At 32.4% G+C, this 15759-nt stretch overlaps 1 protein-coding gene across 1 annotated transcript; it reads right to left on the reverse strand.

Moving 5' to 3' along the window:
* Positions 1-10875: 10875 nt before the first annotated feature.
* On the reverse strand, positions 10876-15744 carry LOC129000076 (uncharacterized). Its single transcript, XM_054426953.1, has 4 exons — positions 15662-15744; positions 13218-13633; positions 12099-12252; positions 10876-10942 (listed from the first exon to the last, which is right to left on the reverse strand). The coding sequence occupies exons 1-4, from the start codon at positions 15742-15744 to the stop codon at positions 10876-10878; spliced, it is 720 nt and encodes a 239-aa protein (XP_054282928.1).
* Positions 15745-15759: the final 15 nt, after the last annotated feature.

The following is a 15759-nucleotide window of genomic DNA, read 5'->3' on the forward strand; positions in this document are numbered from 1 at the left end:
TTAAAAGGGAAAATATCCTAAATATAGCAATATGTTTACTTGCTACCTTGCAGCTAAAAATATTACCATGCAAAATTACCAACATTGATATACTATGCTAACTGTTATTCATTAGGGATGGGTATAGAATCTCATATGAGTAACATTATACTGAATTATTATTCCCAGCTCTGATTTATTCAATTCCATTCCAATTATGTTTTCCCTGAGTTCGTTAGCCTAATCTATTATAGTCTGTTAAAGTAAAAATCAACAAATAAATTATAATTTAAATAATTGTTCTGTTGAATTGTATGAAGTTTTTGTTAAAAGTCAGTAAAAAGAAAACTAACAAACAATTAACACAACTAAACATTACAAATAATTTACAGAATATACATTGGATAATATTCCTGTTGCAAGGGGAATAATAATATTAATGTTTCATTTTAAAATCGGTTGAGATGAAATTGTTGGCAATGCTAATAGACCCTCTGAGTTGTTGGTAATGAACAATGAGAAAGTTCTTATAATTTCATAATCTTGGATTAATTGAGAAGTAGCAGAGGTTGCAATTGCTGTAAATGATGTATAAGATATGATAAATTCTCGGTTCCAATTCTTATTAAATCTGATGAAATAGACAACTATCCTTTGAAATTTGCCCATCCCTACCGTAAATTTGGATGTTTCCTTGAACATTTACTACGTACATAATGTACTTCTAACATGATTTTAATCTATTACTATTTTAAATACCAATTTTTAGTTGACCAATTAAGTTTTGCAGAAGTCTAAACACAAATTTAGGCTGCGGTATTTTCTTGTATCAATATTTTATATTTAACATTCATGATTGACTTTTTAATTTTCTCAATTTGTATGTTTAATATTGATTGTGTTAAAAATTGTGGATTCAGTCTTTGTCTATTTTATTAAACGCACAATCAGAAAACTGATTTCCTACTTTGTTACAGATATGAAACAAATGACTATAATATGTGATATGAAAAGGTTGTTTATTCCATTTTGTTAGTTTGTACATATAAAATATTTATCATCAGTATGTAAGACAATGTTGTTCTCATTAAGTAAAGTTTGTATCTTGCATTTTGTCTTTGTCTCCTCAAGCATGTCTTTTACATAACCTTTTTATTGTTGTCTCTCTAACAATCAGAACTCTTTTTCTTTTACATTTTCACCTTTATTATTTTGTTGTATAATGCTATTTTGACTGTTGTGGATTGTAAATGAAGTTTTGATTGAGCTTAAGTGTATTAGTTCTATCTAAAACAACATAAATTCTTTGTACCTTATATCATCCATACATAATGTTTTGAATACCGTAATGCAAAATAAAAAAATAGGTTTTTTTACTTTTTCTAGTTTCAAATTCTGAAATGAAAACAATTAACTCTTTTGAGTTACAAAACTTGTACGGTTTTTTAAGATGGAAATTGTAATCAGATATTATATAGTTGTGAAAATAGTTCAATTCATGAATTTAAAAAAAGTTTATATTTGTGAGTAGATGGTGCTGACTTTGGTTTGTCACTGATATTATTTAAGGATTTTAGAAATACTTTATTCTTGTCTCGTATGAAAATAAACCTAATAAAACGAGATTACAATCTGATTTGGTCATCTTGCCGGTCCGTTTGAATTAGTTTCACCGTTATTGAAGTCCATTAATACAAACTGAAGTTCTTTGAATTTCCATGAAGTTTCAAAGTTCTAAACTTAATAAAAGTTAGGAAAAACTACTAAGAACTAAGTATTTAATTACTTCTTAGGTTGGTATTAATTCATATATAGCAATATGTTTATAAATAGTTGTTTTAACAGGAGATTTTTTTTTAAACTGAAATTTAGTTGGTTGATTGGTCTAATTAATCTAATTAACTTGTCAATGTTTAATTGGTTGATCTTATATTTAGTTAAATGTTACTATTTAATGATGATGTATTAAAAAGTGTATTAAGTGAGACTTTATTTATTTTAAGCTCAGAGAAGTGCAATGAATTTTAGATATAAACTTAAGCAAAGATTGCTGTTTATAAACGATTAAAAAAGTGAAACTATTCACAAGACAGACTCATAAAATATCAACTTGTATAATTGTTACAAATTTAAATTTAAGATATGCTATGTCGACCACAACGGTTAGGCCTGAATAAAAGTAAATTTATGGTTTAAATTTCTTGTGCCCGTACAGTTTATGTTTGTTGTAGTTTTACTGTGGGCTACTTTCAATTGTTCAAACAATCTTGAGTTGAGTGGCAATAGTTATCGCTTGAAAATTTCATTGTTGAATTTAGAAAAGTTTATAATAAAGTACCTAAGAAATGTTTTATTAGTCATAGTGTAGAATAAATTAGGTGTTTTTTTAAGACGTTTTGTTACCGAGGTGTGATTGTAAGCAGTGAGATGTATACTGTGTATACAGTGTTAGTGTCAAACGTTGAAGACGTGATTCACGGATAAATGACAATAACGTGTCCTCACTTGATGAACTGATTGGTGTATATAGTGTATCATTATTTTCTATATGTTAGGTAGTGCACATACTGTATGTTCCATACACCTACACGCCACTAAATATATGATACATTCTTTACCACTATGTCTTCACTTTCTTTTTATTTCTTACTGTTTGTGTTCTCTTGTCATATTTGTTTAAAAGGTCATCAGTCCTCTAAAGCTCTCAGATATCCCTCCCACAAACATATCCTCAATGAGTCTTTAAACCCTTCAATGGTTTCCATGGAATTATTTTCCAAGTAGGTGTTCAGGGTTGTTAAAAAAAATTAAACCCGTAGTAACTTACAATACTGTGTGGTAGAGACTCAGAACAACTTAAATCATCTTGTTTAGTTGTCTTTCATAGTAAATTTGATACTCATTTTTAACCAGTTTACCTAAAGTGCAAAAATATATTTCTGGTAGATTAACCTGGCATTTTCATTCTTAAATTTAACTTGTCTCTGGATAATAAAGGCTCCACATCTATAGTTCGGTTGCTTAGTAAGCTGTGCCACAATATGTGAGAAAGTTGAAAGTGGGTTTGAGTCAGAAAATCTTATATTGCTGATAAAAAAGTACCTATTGAAAATTTTCAATTGTAACCTGTATTTGAAAAGTTCAAAAAATTATCTTTATTTTGAAATTTGTTATTAATGAGATGAACTCATTAATAACAATGGAATTAATTGTAACTTAAATAATACATTTTGAGATGGAAACCAATGATTTTATTAGTCACACATCGAAGTTTGTTCATCAAAACTGGCCAGCTTTAATATATATTTGTTCATGGTGATAAAAAGTCAAAGGTATTTTTAAAAATCCCATTTATGTTCATATAATTTGGCTCCAAGAAATCAGTTATGGGAATCGAAGTGTAGTAACTTAGTAACAATGATCCCTCGCCGACGTTATTGTCATACACTGAGATAATCCCAGTTTACATCCTAATACTTTAATCTAAATATATAAAAGGCAAAGCCCTCACTCACTCATCACTAATTCTCCCACTTCCCATTTACCTAGGAGAACTAAGTAGTTTTTATTCTGATCGGGCTTTCGGGCTCTGCCCCAGTGGCTCTGGAGTTTCCCATGTTAGCCTTATGATTTTTCATATTTAAAAGGAATTGATGAATCTTAACAGCTGTTTCAATTAAACAAGTTGGTTCTGTTCTATGATGTTCAATAGCATTAAAGTTACAAGGATTACCAACAGGGTGCAGCACAATTATTTTTTTTAAATTTATGACAACAGCTAATTTGCAACCCCAAGGTGAGTGAGCCTAGCGAACGAACTTCAAACTGGAAGCTAGTTAGCGTAGCGAACCAACTTCAAACTGGAGGCGAGTTAGCGTAGCGAACGAGCTCCAACTTAAAGGTGAGTGAGCGTAGCGAACAAACTTCAACCAGGACGTGATTGAGCCATGTGAATACTTATTAAGTTAAACGGGGCAAAGCCCGCGGGTACAGCTAGTTAAAATTATAAACCTTAAGTTAATACATAGATAAAACATACTCCTTTGTCAATCTTATGGAACGGCTGAAGCCAATTTTATTGTTAGTTTTGTACGTCCAACTGTAGAAGTTGTGTTTTGTTTACAATTTGTTTCTTGTTATTTCAGTCATTTAAAACCTCATTTAAGCAATGAAATAAATCGATATAATCTTAAACAATAACTTGTTATCCTAGTTATCTAACCAAATAGTAAAGCACAAACCATGAAAATAACCCTAAAATAATATAAAAATACCCCCGTCGCAGCAAACCTGCATACTAAGCGAATTTCCATTTACCCGGCTTGATTTCTACTAAAATATTCCCTATAAATTTTCAGATTTATTTCCATTTTTAAATAACATTAATTTTAGTGAGTAGTTAGGTTTGCTGCTACGGGGAAGATGTTGAGGTGTGTTTTTTCAATTGAAATATTGATAGCTTAGTATGAAATAAACCAAATTGCCAAATTTGATTAAATATATCCATAAACAAGCAAACTAGAACAGTTTATTTATTCTCCATAAGAATAACATGGGAATTTTAAATTTACAATTGTTTTAATTTTCTCCGTAGTCAATGAACATTCAAAAACACTTCAATATACTAAATTATTTGTTTTTTTAAGCTCTTCAAAATGGTCTAGAGAGAAATTTAGAAATTTAAAGTTTTTAGGGTCAAAAATGAGAAAAACCCATTTTTACCCTATAAAACCTCCCATAAACCCCTGATCCCATGGTCCGATTATGCTGGTTTGCGAACTCGTTTGAATAAATGTAGGTTTACACGTTTGTACCAAATTTCATCAAAATCGGATCAATTTTGCTCGAGTTATCGCGCTAACGGACACATATATAAATATATATATATATATATATATATATATATATATATAAATATAAATAAAGATTAAACATTAATAAACTTAGTACCCAAGTAAAATTATTTATTAAAATATTTACTTTAGACTATAGTTTCGGCTCTAAGGCCATTTTCAAAGTAAACAAAAATCAAAATAAGATATGTAAATAAATAAATAACATATGATATTATAAAACTTTTCTAACTTGTAACATAATTTTGTCTTCATTGATTAATTTATATACTATATGATGTGTTGTACTTATTTTCATTAATATTTTCTCAATTTTGCTATTTTTTCATATATTGGATTATTTAATTTTGGAATCATTGTATTTAAAATGTTTGATTTGTTATTTTTGTAGTTCATATAAATATTAATTTCTTCTTTTACATTCAATTTTTCTCTGTCTTTTTCAATTTCTAATATTGTTAAGTTTTCTTCGATCTTAGTAAACTTATGTTTGGATTTTAGTAAATGATCTGCACACCACAGTATATAGTATATAATATAGTATATATATAATATATATATATATAATATATATAATATATATATAATAATATATATATATAATATAATATATATATAATATAGTATATACTATACCACAATATATAGTAAATAAGTACAACACATCATATAGTATATAAATTAATCAATGAAGACAAAATTATGTTACAAGTTAGAAAAGTTTTATAATATCATATGTTATTTATTTATTTACATATCTTATTTTGATTTTTGTTTACTTTGAAAATGGCCTTAGAGCCGAAACTATAGTCTAAAGTAAATATTTTAATAAATAATTTTACTTGGGTACTAAGTTTATTAATGTTTAATCTTTATTTATATATAGTAGCCCTATTTTTCTATTTTTCATATATATATATATATATATATATATATATATATATATATGAATTTGAACGGATGGTGTTTTTGGCCTCTGGGGACCTCAAAACGAAAAAGTAAATCGGTCCCGGGTCTAGGTCTTACCATGAGACCTACGGTAATACAGTAGCTTATTCCTTATATGGGAAATTCGCTAAAATGAAGAAACGCTCTATTCTATAAGTTATCGGCTCTGGGTTTATCAACGCGCATGCGCACAGCACTGCGAGCTTTGTACGACGGTACTGAATCAGGTGTGTGGTACAACGGAAACTTAACAGAATCCTTTGAAACTAAAGTAGGTCTGTGGCAAGGATTCGTGTGTTCACCTTTGTTATTTTGTTTATTTATAAATGATATGTCTAGTAGCATAAATGGTGGCGGTATTTTTGGGCAAAAGAAAGTAAATATTTTAATGTATGCAGACGATGCAGTTCTGCTAGCACCGTCTGCCACAAGTTTACAGTTTATGATCAATAATCTAGAGAAATATTGTGATACATGGAACTTACAACTAAATCTAAATAAGTCAAAAATTATTGTTTTTAGAAATGGAGGTAAGTTAAAGGAAAACCAAAAATGGACGTTTAAAAGAAGAGATATTGAAGTAGTGAACAGTTATAAATATTTAGGGGTAGAGTTAACTTCCAAGTTAACGTGGGAACATCAGATGAGCACAAAATCAAGAAGTGCAAAGTTAGCAATCAATAATATCTGGTATAAATTCTTTGTCAGTAGTAGAATTTCGTTGGAAAGAAGTTTAGTAGCTTTAATGCGGTAGTTAAATGGCTGTCAGGTTTGGGGATATCAAAAGAATGATGAAATTGAAGGGGTTTTGAAAATTTGTATTAAGAAAATCTTTCAATTGCCTAATAATACACCTAATTATGCACGGTATTTAGAAATAGGAGCAGAATCAGTATATTTGTACACTTTACATAGTAATCTAAATTACTTAGTTCGAGTCTTATCCCTTGCTGAAGACCGGTTACCGCATATACCCCTTGGCGAAACAGGTAATTGAAAAGAACGTGTATTGGTGTGAAGAATGGCGGAAGCTGGGGCGCGCGCATGGCGTAGTGGTGGAAATGGATACAGATCCGGTAAGTGTACAATTGGCATTGTTAGGTGTCCTAGAATCAGTCAGAGAGGCAGAATACCGGGCGAATTTGGAAGCGGCCTTAGGATCGCGTTATCACCAAACATATGCGACCTTGAACTTGGAATTGGGTAACTCGTCCTATATCAATGCTAATTTATCTCTAAGGGCGATAAAATGGATTTACAGAGCACGAGTTGGAGTAATTTATTTAAACTACAAGCCTTGGATAGGTAATCAAAATTACGTGTGCAGTTTATGTAATTTAAGGGGAAACAAGGATGTATTTCATTATATCTGAATGTGTCCAATCCTTGCAGGTGTAAGAAAACGTTTTCTACATAAAAAAGAACTTACCAAGGAAGATTTACACTCATATTTAAATGGTAGGGACTGGCGAAGTCTAGGATGTTATTTAATTAATGCATGAAAATATAGATATGAAATTGTGTCAGAATTTAATTTTGCATAAAAAAAAACACACAAAAATACATTGTTTGCCATCCTAACGTGTTGCAGGGAATATGGGAAATAAGGAGAAAATAAAAATATTTTGTAATCTATATATTAATTTGAAACTGTTTTTCTTTGTGACAGCTAATTTGAGAGAACGGCTGGGCGTAGAAACTTGGTAGAGGTGTCTAAAGAAAGAACTTGGTCTGTAGATGAGCCATCAAAAGAGAAACGTGGTAAATTCCCTTGGGGCTCTGCACCAGTGGCCTTTAAATTCCCATCCCATGTTATTCTTATGGGGGGAAAACGGGTTTTTGTCACAGCTAATTTCAGAGAACGGCTGGGGGTAGAAACTTGGTAGGGGTCTCTAAAGAAATGTCTTGGTCTGCAGATGAGCCATCAAAAGAGAAACTAGGTAAATTCCCTTGGGGCTCCGCCCCAGAGGCCTTTAAGATCACCTAAGCAGATTTGTTTACATTAATGACCATATGTATAATTTTAAACTACTTTTTAATGAAACAGCTGTTAATATTTAAATTGTGATTTACTGAATTTGTCAAAATGAAGTTTTTCTGATTTTAAAATCGATTTTGTTCTGCATCGTGTCATGTATTGCAATATAATGTTGTTATGTTGTAATTTTATAATGTGAAATCCAATCAGTGGAAAATCCTAATATCACAGTAACTCTTAAAATTATTTATTATGGAGTTAACTTATGTCTATTGTATGGGTTAGTTTCTGTTTTTTTACCACTTCTTGGAGATTGTATGTAGGCGTGTTGCACGTATAGTAGATGATATTCTTTGGCGTGTTGCATCTGTAGACGATACTTGGGTTGGTATTATTACAATGGAAAAAAGCGAGAAATCCTGGACTATTTGATATAGGCTTACTAAAAATAAAACTGAATTAGAAGAAATAGAAATAATGTTTTTTTTATTAATTTATAATCGTTATTATAGATAACCTAATGCGGCTATGAGTGGGAAACATTTGTAGAAAACTCTTAAAAACAAGATCAGCTTTTGAAAAAAGATTAGACATTTACAAACAATTTTGATTATATCTAACTGTTGTGTACATCGTGAGTATTTCCATAATCTTTGAGTCGACTTTTATAAAGTCGTCGGAAATTATGACCGTTATTAGTTTTAAAATAACGCCTGTAATGTTTCGCAATTGCTCGAATTCGAGCAACAGGGTACACTAGTATTATAATTAACATGAAAGCTGCCAGCTCAGCTGACAGTCCTTTGGGCTAATGCTGATATAGTGCAGTAAACAAAACAAAATGATATTAAGGTAAAAAACGCCAAGTGGGATTCAAGGTTGTATGTAGATATTTTATTTGTAGATGGAAGAGTTATTTATGAAAAAATCTTATTCTTTTGTAATGTATTGTTTTAATGATAATAAAGCACTGGTTTCATTTCATTTCATTTCATAATAGAAAAAAATGTTGTCTACCACAGCGATGTGGACGTACATGAACTTGACACGGGATGAGTAGGTAGTCTACTTGTGTTGCTTAGTCTATGGTTAACAGTTCCATTGTTTCCACTCCACATGAATTTTATGATTGAGCATTGAATTAAGTACTTGTTCAGATCATGTAAAATTAAGTGGCGAGCAGAATAGGCATCCATCCACTCCACACAATAACCCTTCCCTCCCCACCGCCGCTTTTGTTATTTTGTACAGTCATTTCAACAGGAAATTTCCCTTTAATTAATTTAATACCACTAGCGTCTAGTGATGTTAAGAGCCTTTCTCAATGTCCCACCAAAGACCACTGATCTACTAATCTACCAATGCGCTGCAGCAGTGAACGTTACCTAAGACCATAATGCCAGCTTACCAGTGTGCTATTAGGTCGAAATCATTAGACAAACGTGTTGAATTTAATATCACATTTATATTAATTTAGTTAATAAAGGCTCCATATCTAGTAGCTGTGGAGCTAGCTGTGCCACAATATGTGAGAAAGTTGAAGTTAGGGTGTACTGTAGTGCATTTCAAATTGACACACACTAATTAAAATCACACAGTGGAATTGATGATATCAAAAATTAAAAATATATAATTGCCAACCTGTTGGCCACTGGTTCACCAGTAAAAACTGTTGTCCATTATTTGTTTCAGTGTTTGAATATAAACTAACTGCAGACTAACTTTTTGAGGGAGAAAAATAAAACAGATTTATCCTCTAAAACATTCTGACCTTTGTCCTTAAATCTTTTGCTATGTCTCATCCACAGGTATTGATGAGGTGTCAGTCAGTTTTTAGTTTTCAACAATTTAAAAGTCTAAAAATGAAACTTCACAACTTAGGCCTATATCTGGACAAGCATATCCACAGGATTTGTTGTTAATGTTGTTGTAATAATCAATTATAATAAACCCCTTGACTACAGCTTAATTAACCAGATTTGTTATAACATTAATCACAGTTTTTGGGACTAAAATTAACCAAAAGCATTTGACTATTGGATACAGAAGTTGTTGTATTAATAGTCAAAGCCGAAAGTCTTAGCTCAGCCCTTTGGACAGATTTTTTTTCAACAGTGTAATAAGTAATATTAGCTTCTTGTGGTGGATTGGGCAGTATTCTTTCCCAACAAGCACTTTAAGCGAGTAAAAGGACTTAAATAATACCCCCGCTGCAGCAAACCTGCCGACTAAGCGAATTTCCATTTGCCTGGATTGATTTTCAATTAATCTATTAAATTAACATTTATGTTTAACGAGTACCTAGGTTAGCTGCTACAGGGAAACTAAATAATAAAGTGTGTTTTTTATTAAAATATTAATATTTTAGTATGAAATAAATAAATTTGCTAAGTTTGATCAAAATATATCCATAAACAAGCCAAATACATTTTACAATATTCTCCATAAGAATAACATGGGAATTTTTAATTAACAATTTATTTAATTCTCTCGGTAACCAATCATCCGACAAAAACACTTTGGTATACTAAATTATTTGTTTTTTAAGCTCTTTAAAAAGGTCTGGAGATAAATTTATAAATTTTGTGTTTTAAGGGTAAACCCCGCACATTCCACATTCGCCAACATTCCGAACATGTATGTATTTTTTGTACATTCCGCACATTCGCTGCATGGTCCGATCATGCAGGTTTGCAAACTCATTCAAGTTTATCCCACCGTACACCTTCTAACCAAATTTGAACAAAATCGGACAAAAATTACTTAAGTTATAGTCTGGACGGACACATATATATATATACAATTTCTATATATGTATATATATATATATACTTATACATATATAACAATTTGAACGAATGGTGTTTTTGGCCTCTGGGGACATCAAAATGAAAATGAAATCGGTCCTGGGCCTAGGTCTTACCATAGATAAAAGGAGATGGTCTTACCATGAGACCTACGGTAATAGCTACTTCCCTGTAGGGAAATTCGCTAAAAGTAACCAAACAAAACTAGTTCTTTGGGACATGTCAGCGATGTAGAGCAGATAGGTTGCAATCAGGCAGTCAGTAGCATGTTCTTAAATAAATATGTATTACATTAAAAATAACTTTAAAACTATGAAGATTGAAGATGCTTTTTCCTTAGTCTACCACTTTCCTCTTTGTAATACATCTTGTACAGTCTGAAACACAAACAGAATTAATTCACATTCTTATGAATATAGATGAGTTTTTTAGTCTACATTGTACAGCCTTAAAACGTTAACAATTTATTCATGCTTAAAACGCAATGATTAAAAGGTATTATAACAGGTTGTTAGATTTTACCCTAAAAACGTCACTAAACAATTTGCTATAGCATGACGAGTTAATTTTGTGACCGTTCTTTGTAAATGAATTGTTCTTGTTCTTTGTTTTTTGTTCTGTCTTGCAGTTCAATTCAAACAAGGGACGAGCTGAGAGGGAATAGAATACCTACTTTTAAAATACCCCCGCAGTAAACCTGCAGACTAAGTGAATTTCAATTGATATACAAGGAGCTTTTTGTTACAATATTTCCATAAACAAGTCATATTTTTATTCCCCACTCAAATAACATTAGATTTAATGAGTACTTGGGTTTGCTGCTTCAGGGAATGTAAAAAGTGGGTTTTTTACCAAATGTTGTTAGTGTAGGATGAAGTAAATAAATTTGCCAAATTTGATTAACATATCAGTAAAGAAGCAAACTACAACAGTTAACTATTTCTTTTCCTCTATAAGAGTAACATGCAAATTTTTAATGTACAGTTTTTTTTTTTCTCTGGGACCATTAGACGCACAACAATGGTCTATATATACTTAATTATTTGTTTTTAAGATCTACAAAGTGGTTTGTAAAGAAATTGCAAAATATGTTTTGAGGTTAAAAATGGGAAAACCCAAGTTAAATCCCATAAAACCCTGTTTCCACACTCCGATCAGCTCATTCGGAAACTTATTGGAATACAGGTATGTTAGGTTTCCTCCGAAATTCATCTTATTGTGATAACTCAAGGATCGTGTTTCTGGCCTCTGGGGTCATCAAAGCGAAAATGTAAATTGGTCCCAGGTTTAGGTCTCACTGAGACCTACGGTAATAGCTTATTCTCTATATGGGAAATTCGCTAATATTCCCTGTATGGGAAATTTGCTAAAAGGTGCCCAATATTTCAGTAAAACCTGCGCCTCTATTGGAAGATAGTGTCTTTCAAATTAATAGCACATTTAAAAACCAATATAATTGTTTTAAAAAAAACTATTGTTTTTTTTAATAAAGAAAAATTAAATATCTTTGTTACTAGTTAAATAACTACAGACCTGTGGAAGGTGTAGGTAGTGTCTAGTTTACGCAGAGAGCGTAGTAGTATGCAGGTCGCTGAGTCCTCGGTCCTACACACCCTAGCCGTCACTGGCGCTCCTGATATAGCATCCAAGACAAACTGTGTCAACATCAGGTTGTCTCTGTCCGGACCTGGGATACACGATAAAAAGACTTCTTTACTAGTGAATCAATAATGTTGAAATGAAATAAAATGACTCATAAAGCATGTTTTGAAGATATCCGTAGAACGTTGAGTACAATTTTTACAAAAGGTAGAAAATAAAAAAAAACTAAGATCTCTTACAACTGCTACCTATTGAGTTATATAAAAAACTAATAGCCTGAATTGTGGGATAATTAATTACCGGTACATGGATTAGAACTTATATTGCTTGACAAAGAAGAATTTGGGCAGATAGCAAAATTTAAAGTTGTAAAGAAGGTGAGTATATTTGGTAAGTCTAGCTTGCCAATTATTTAACTGTAGTTGAGGACCTCAAAAACACAGGTAGAGTACTATACCTTACTTACAGCAACAGAAATTAGAGGTTTGTGCAAAATAGTTTGCACAAAAACTATTTTTTTCAACTTGACCGTTTAATAAATATGAGGAATTATTTATGATAACACATGATGCAACAATGCATAACTATATAAGACAACATTTTTAAAATTTAATTGGATTATCGTAGAACAATATACCGGTACTGTAAAACATTTGATAATTTTTCATGATCACAATGTAATGATCTTTTTCGTGACACAAAAAACATCACAACTCGATTCAATACAGCAATTGAGATAAAAAAAATGTCAACTGTTAAAATTATATTTGTTAGTCTTTTTGGACTATCAAGGCCTCGCACCTCCAACCTAAATGTTGAGCTACTCATTATACTTTCCCATTATTTAGTTTGTTAGTCTCCCATTATAACATATTTTAACCTCTAACCCCTGAATAAAACGCTTTAGCACCCCATTTTAGTTTATAATTCAACAAAAAGGGGAAATAATGTAGAATAATTAGAAGAGATCCCGAAATAAATTGATCCCAGAATGTTAAAATATAATTACTTTTAAGCCTACATGTATGCAATAAAACAATAGTGTAGAACCTTTCTCGTATATCCTCCTTGATTCCTCTTTGGCAATCCCAACTTCAGACAGTTTCGGGAGGAAGAAGAGAACACAGATGATGGCGATGAACTTAACTATCAATTTGAAGATGAGAATTTTGAGGAGGACCTTGAACAGCAGCACGGCCTTGGCATGTATGGGGTCTAGAGGGTTGGCAGGGGCGGCGTGGGGCTCAGCAGCGGGGGCCCCATAGTTGTAGCCCGTAGCGGGTGTCCCATAGTTTGTACTGGGGGCCCCATAGTCGGCACTGGGGGCCCCATAGACCTCGCCGGCACCGGGCCCGTGAGACTCCATGTAGGCTGACAGGTATGTGTCTCTGCGTGTTTTGGCATCACACAGACAGACCGAGAGCAGCATCAAGACAATCCACACTTTCATTTTTAACAACCGTGTTCTGTAAATAATTTACTTGTTAAGTTTACCAAAACTAAAAAGTGAAAATGTAAAATTAAAGTGAAATGTAAGCAGAAAAAATAGCATAGAATATAGCCTAAAACAACTGAGGATTAGTTGTTGACAACCTATTTTGAGTTTAGGGAACAAATTTAGCGGGATAATAAATCATAAAGTGGTCGACAAACAAAGTATTTTCGATCAACTTTATGATAGTGATAATAAGGATTTTAACTATCAAAACTTAATTGCAGTAATGTTTACTAACAGCTTGCGTCACTTTGTCACTTCCAAATCCGTGATAGGGCTATATTTGATGGTAGTTGATAGGGCGAAAAGGATTATTTCTCATCATATCCCTATTGTTTGCCTCGTAAGTCCTATTATTTTCATTGCGTGCACGATCTCTTCGAGGTATCTTAGTCTAAAAACAAAATCTAACGTACCGGTAAGTCATTTTCTTATTTACATTTTAAACAACATTGTTTTACTTGAATTCCCTAAAACATCAAACAAACATACTATGAAAACACAAAATTCGATCACAACACAGAAAGTAAGTTTTTTCTTCTTTACATTTTATACAAATAGCATTACAACAGTTTACTTGAATTCGAACATCAACCTGGAGGCGAGTTAGCGTAGCGAACGAGCTAACCTGAAAACAAGTGAGCGCAGCGAACGAACTTCAACCAGGACGTGATTGAGCCATGCGAATACTTATGAAGTTAAACGGGGCAAAGCCCGCGGGTACAGCTAGTATGCCTATAAAAATAAATATTTAGTGGTCGATTTGCTGCACAAGAATCCAACAAATTCTTTTAATAATATATAGGAGATTAAATTAATAACACACTTGATTTCTGAGCTTTTTAATCTCTGGCAATCATTATTACAACCGATAGAATATAGAGTGTAATTAGGATGATAACACCGGACTTTCTTTTGTGCGTGGTTCTAGTGCGCCCTCTGATGTTCTTTTGCATATTTATGTACTTTGCTCAATTTGCTGAGTTTTATGGTCGTAAAAACGCTGGTTAAATGTCAATACTATATTTTGTTGATGCCACATTTGTTGATGTAAGTTTGTAGTGATAAATTGAATGAGCTGGGATTAGAAGGTCAACGGAGTCATCAATCCATAACACTTCTTGAGGAAAGGTTAGTCCCTCTGGTCGCTGGCACTAAGCCACTATTGTCCGCGCTACGCCCAATAATTGTTGTGGTGAATATTAATTTGTTTTATTTACAATTGATTGAGTGATACCAATAATTGGGAAGACACTTTCCTTGTCCTATATCGCTAATACTAAGCTCTTTAACTCCCCCATTGCTCGTCTCAACAATCCGTCAGACAACCAACTGCTGATATTGTAATCGTAGTTCCATAATTAGATTTTGAAAAGTTACTACATAATGCTTGACTATATAGCTATTCCAGATTCAATATTCACAATAATGGCCAGTCGGCAAACATTGTACGGACCAATGACCAACATTTTGTCATTACCTTGGGGTCGATGTTTTACGATTTACATGGTGCCTTAATCTTCAGACAGCCTTAATCTAGAAGTAACTCTATCAAATGGCACAATACGCAACAAAGCCGGAAATAATGAGTTTCCGTGCATGCCGAGCGCAGGATCTCGTGTAACGTAGACAAATTCCAGGGTGAGTTTCGTACGATACTTTTTTCCATACTACCAACAACAAGTCTTAACAATAAATCTCTTGCTAATTTTGACACACACACCTAGTTTAACATAACCTAATAACGTTTCAATCATGTTTGCCACTTTGAAAACGTAGAATACTCTGGATTTATTATTTGATCAAAGGAGTACAGTAAACATAATTAAACTGTTAATGAAGCTCTAAGCTATAGGAACCGTTTTGAAAGGAAATGAGGTAAAATAATAGATAAGATGACGTTTAAATGTACCTATCTAAAAGAACAAATCGTTAAAAATATAGCCTATAGGCTATGAAGAAACAACCAACCATAAGGCTATTTGTTTTAGGACTTTACCTGTCGGCGAGTGTTGAGTGAGTGTCGTGGCGCTTATCACTGTGGCACTGACGCACCACTGACTGTGACTGACCACTGACCATTGACTACTACCTATT

This window comes from Macrosteles quadrilineatus, unplaced genomic scaffold (assembly GCF_028750875.1).
Source record: "Macrosteles quadrilineatus isolate MER2022 unplaced genomic scaffold, UCM_ALF_1.0 Scaffold_1__1_contigs__length_201487025, whole genome shotgun sequence".
Lineage (NCBI taxonomy): Eukaryota > Metazoa > Arthropoda > Insecta > Hemiptera > Cicadellidae > Macrosteles > Macrosteles quadrilineatus.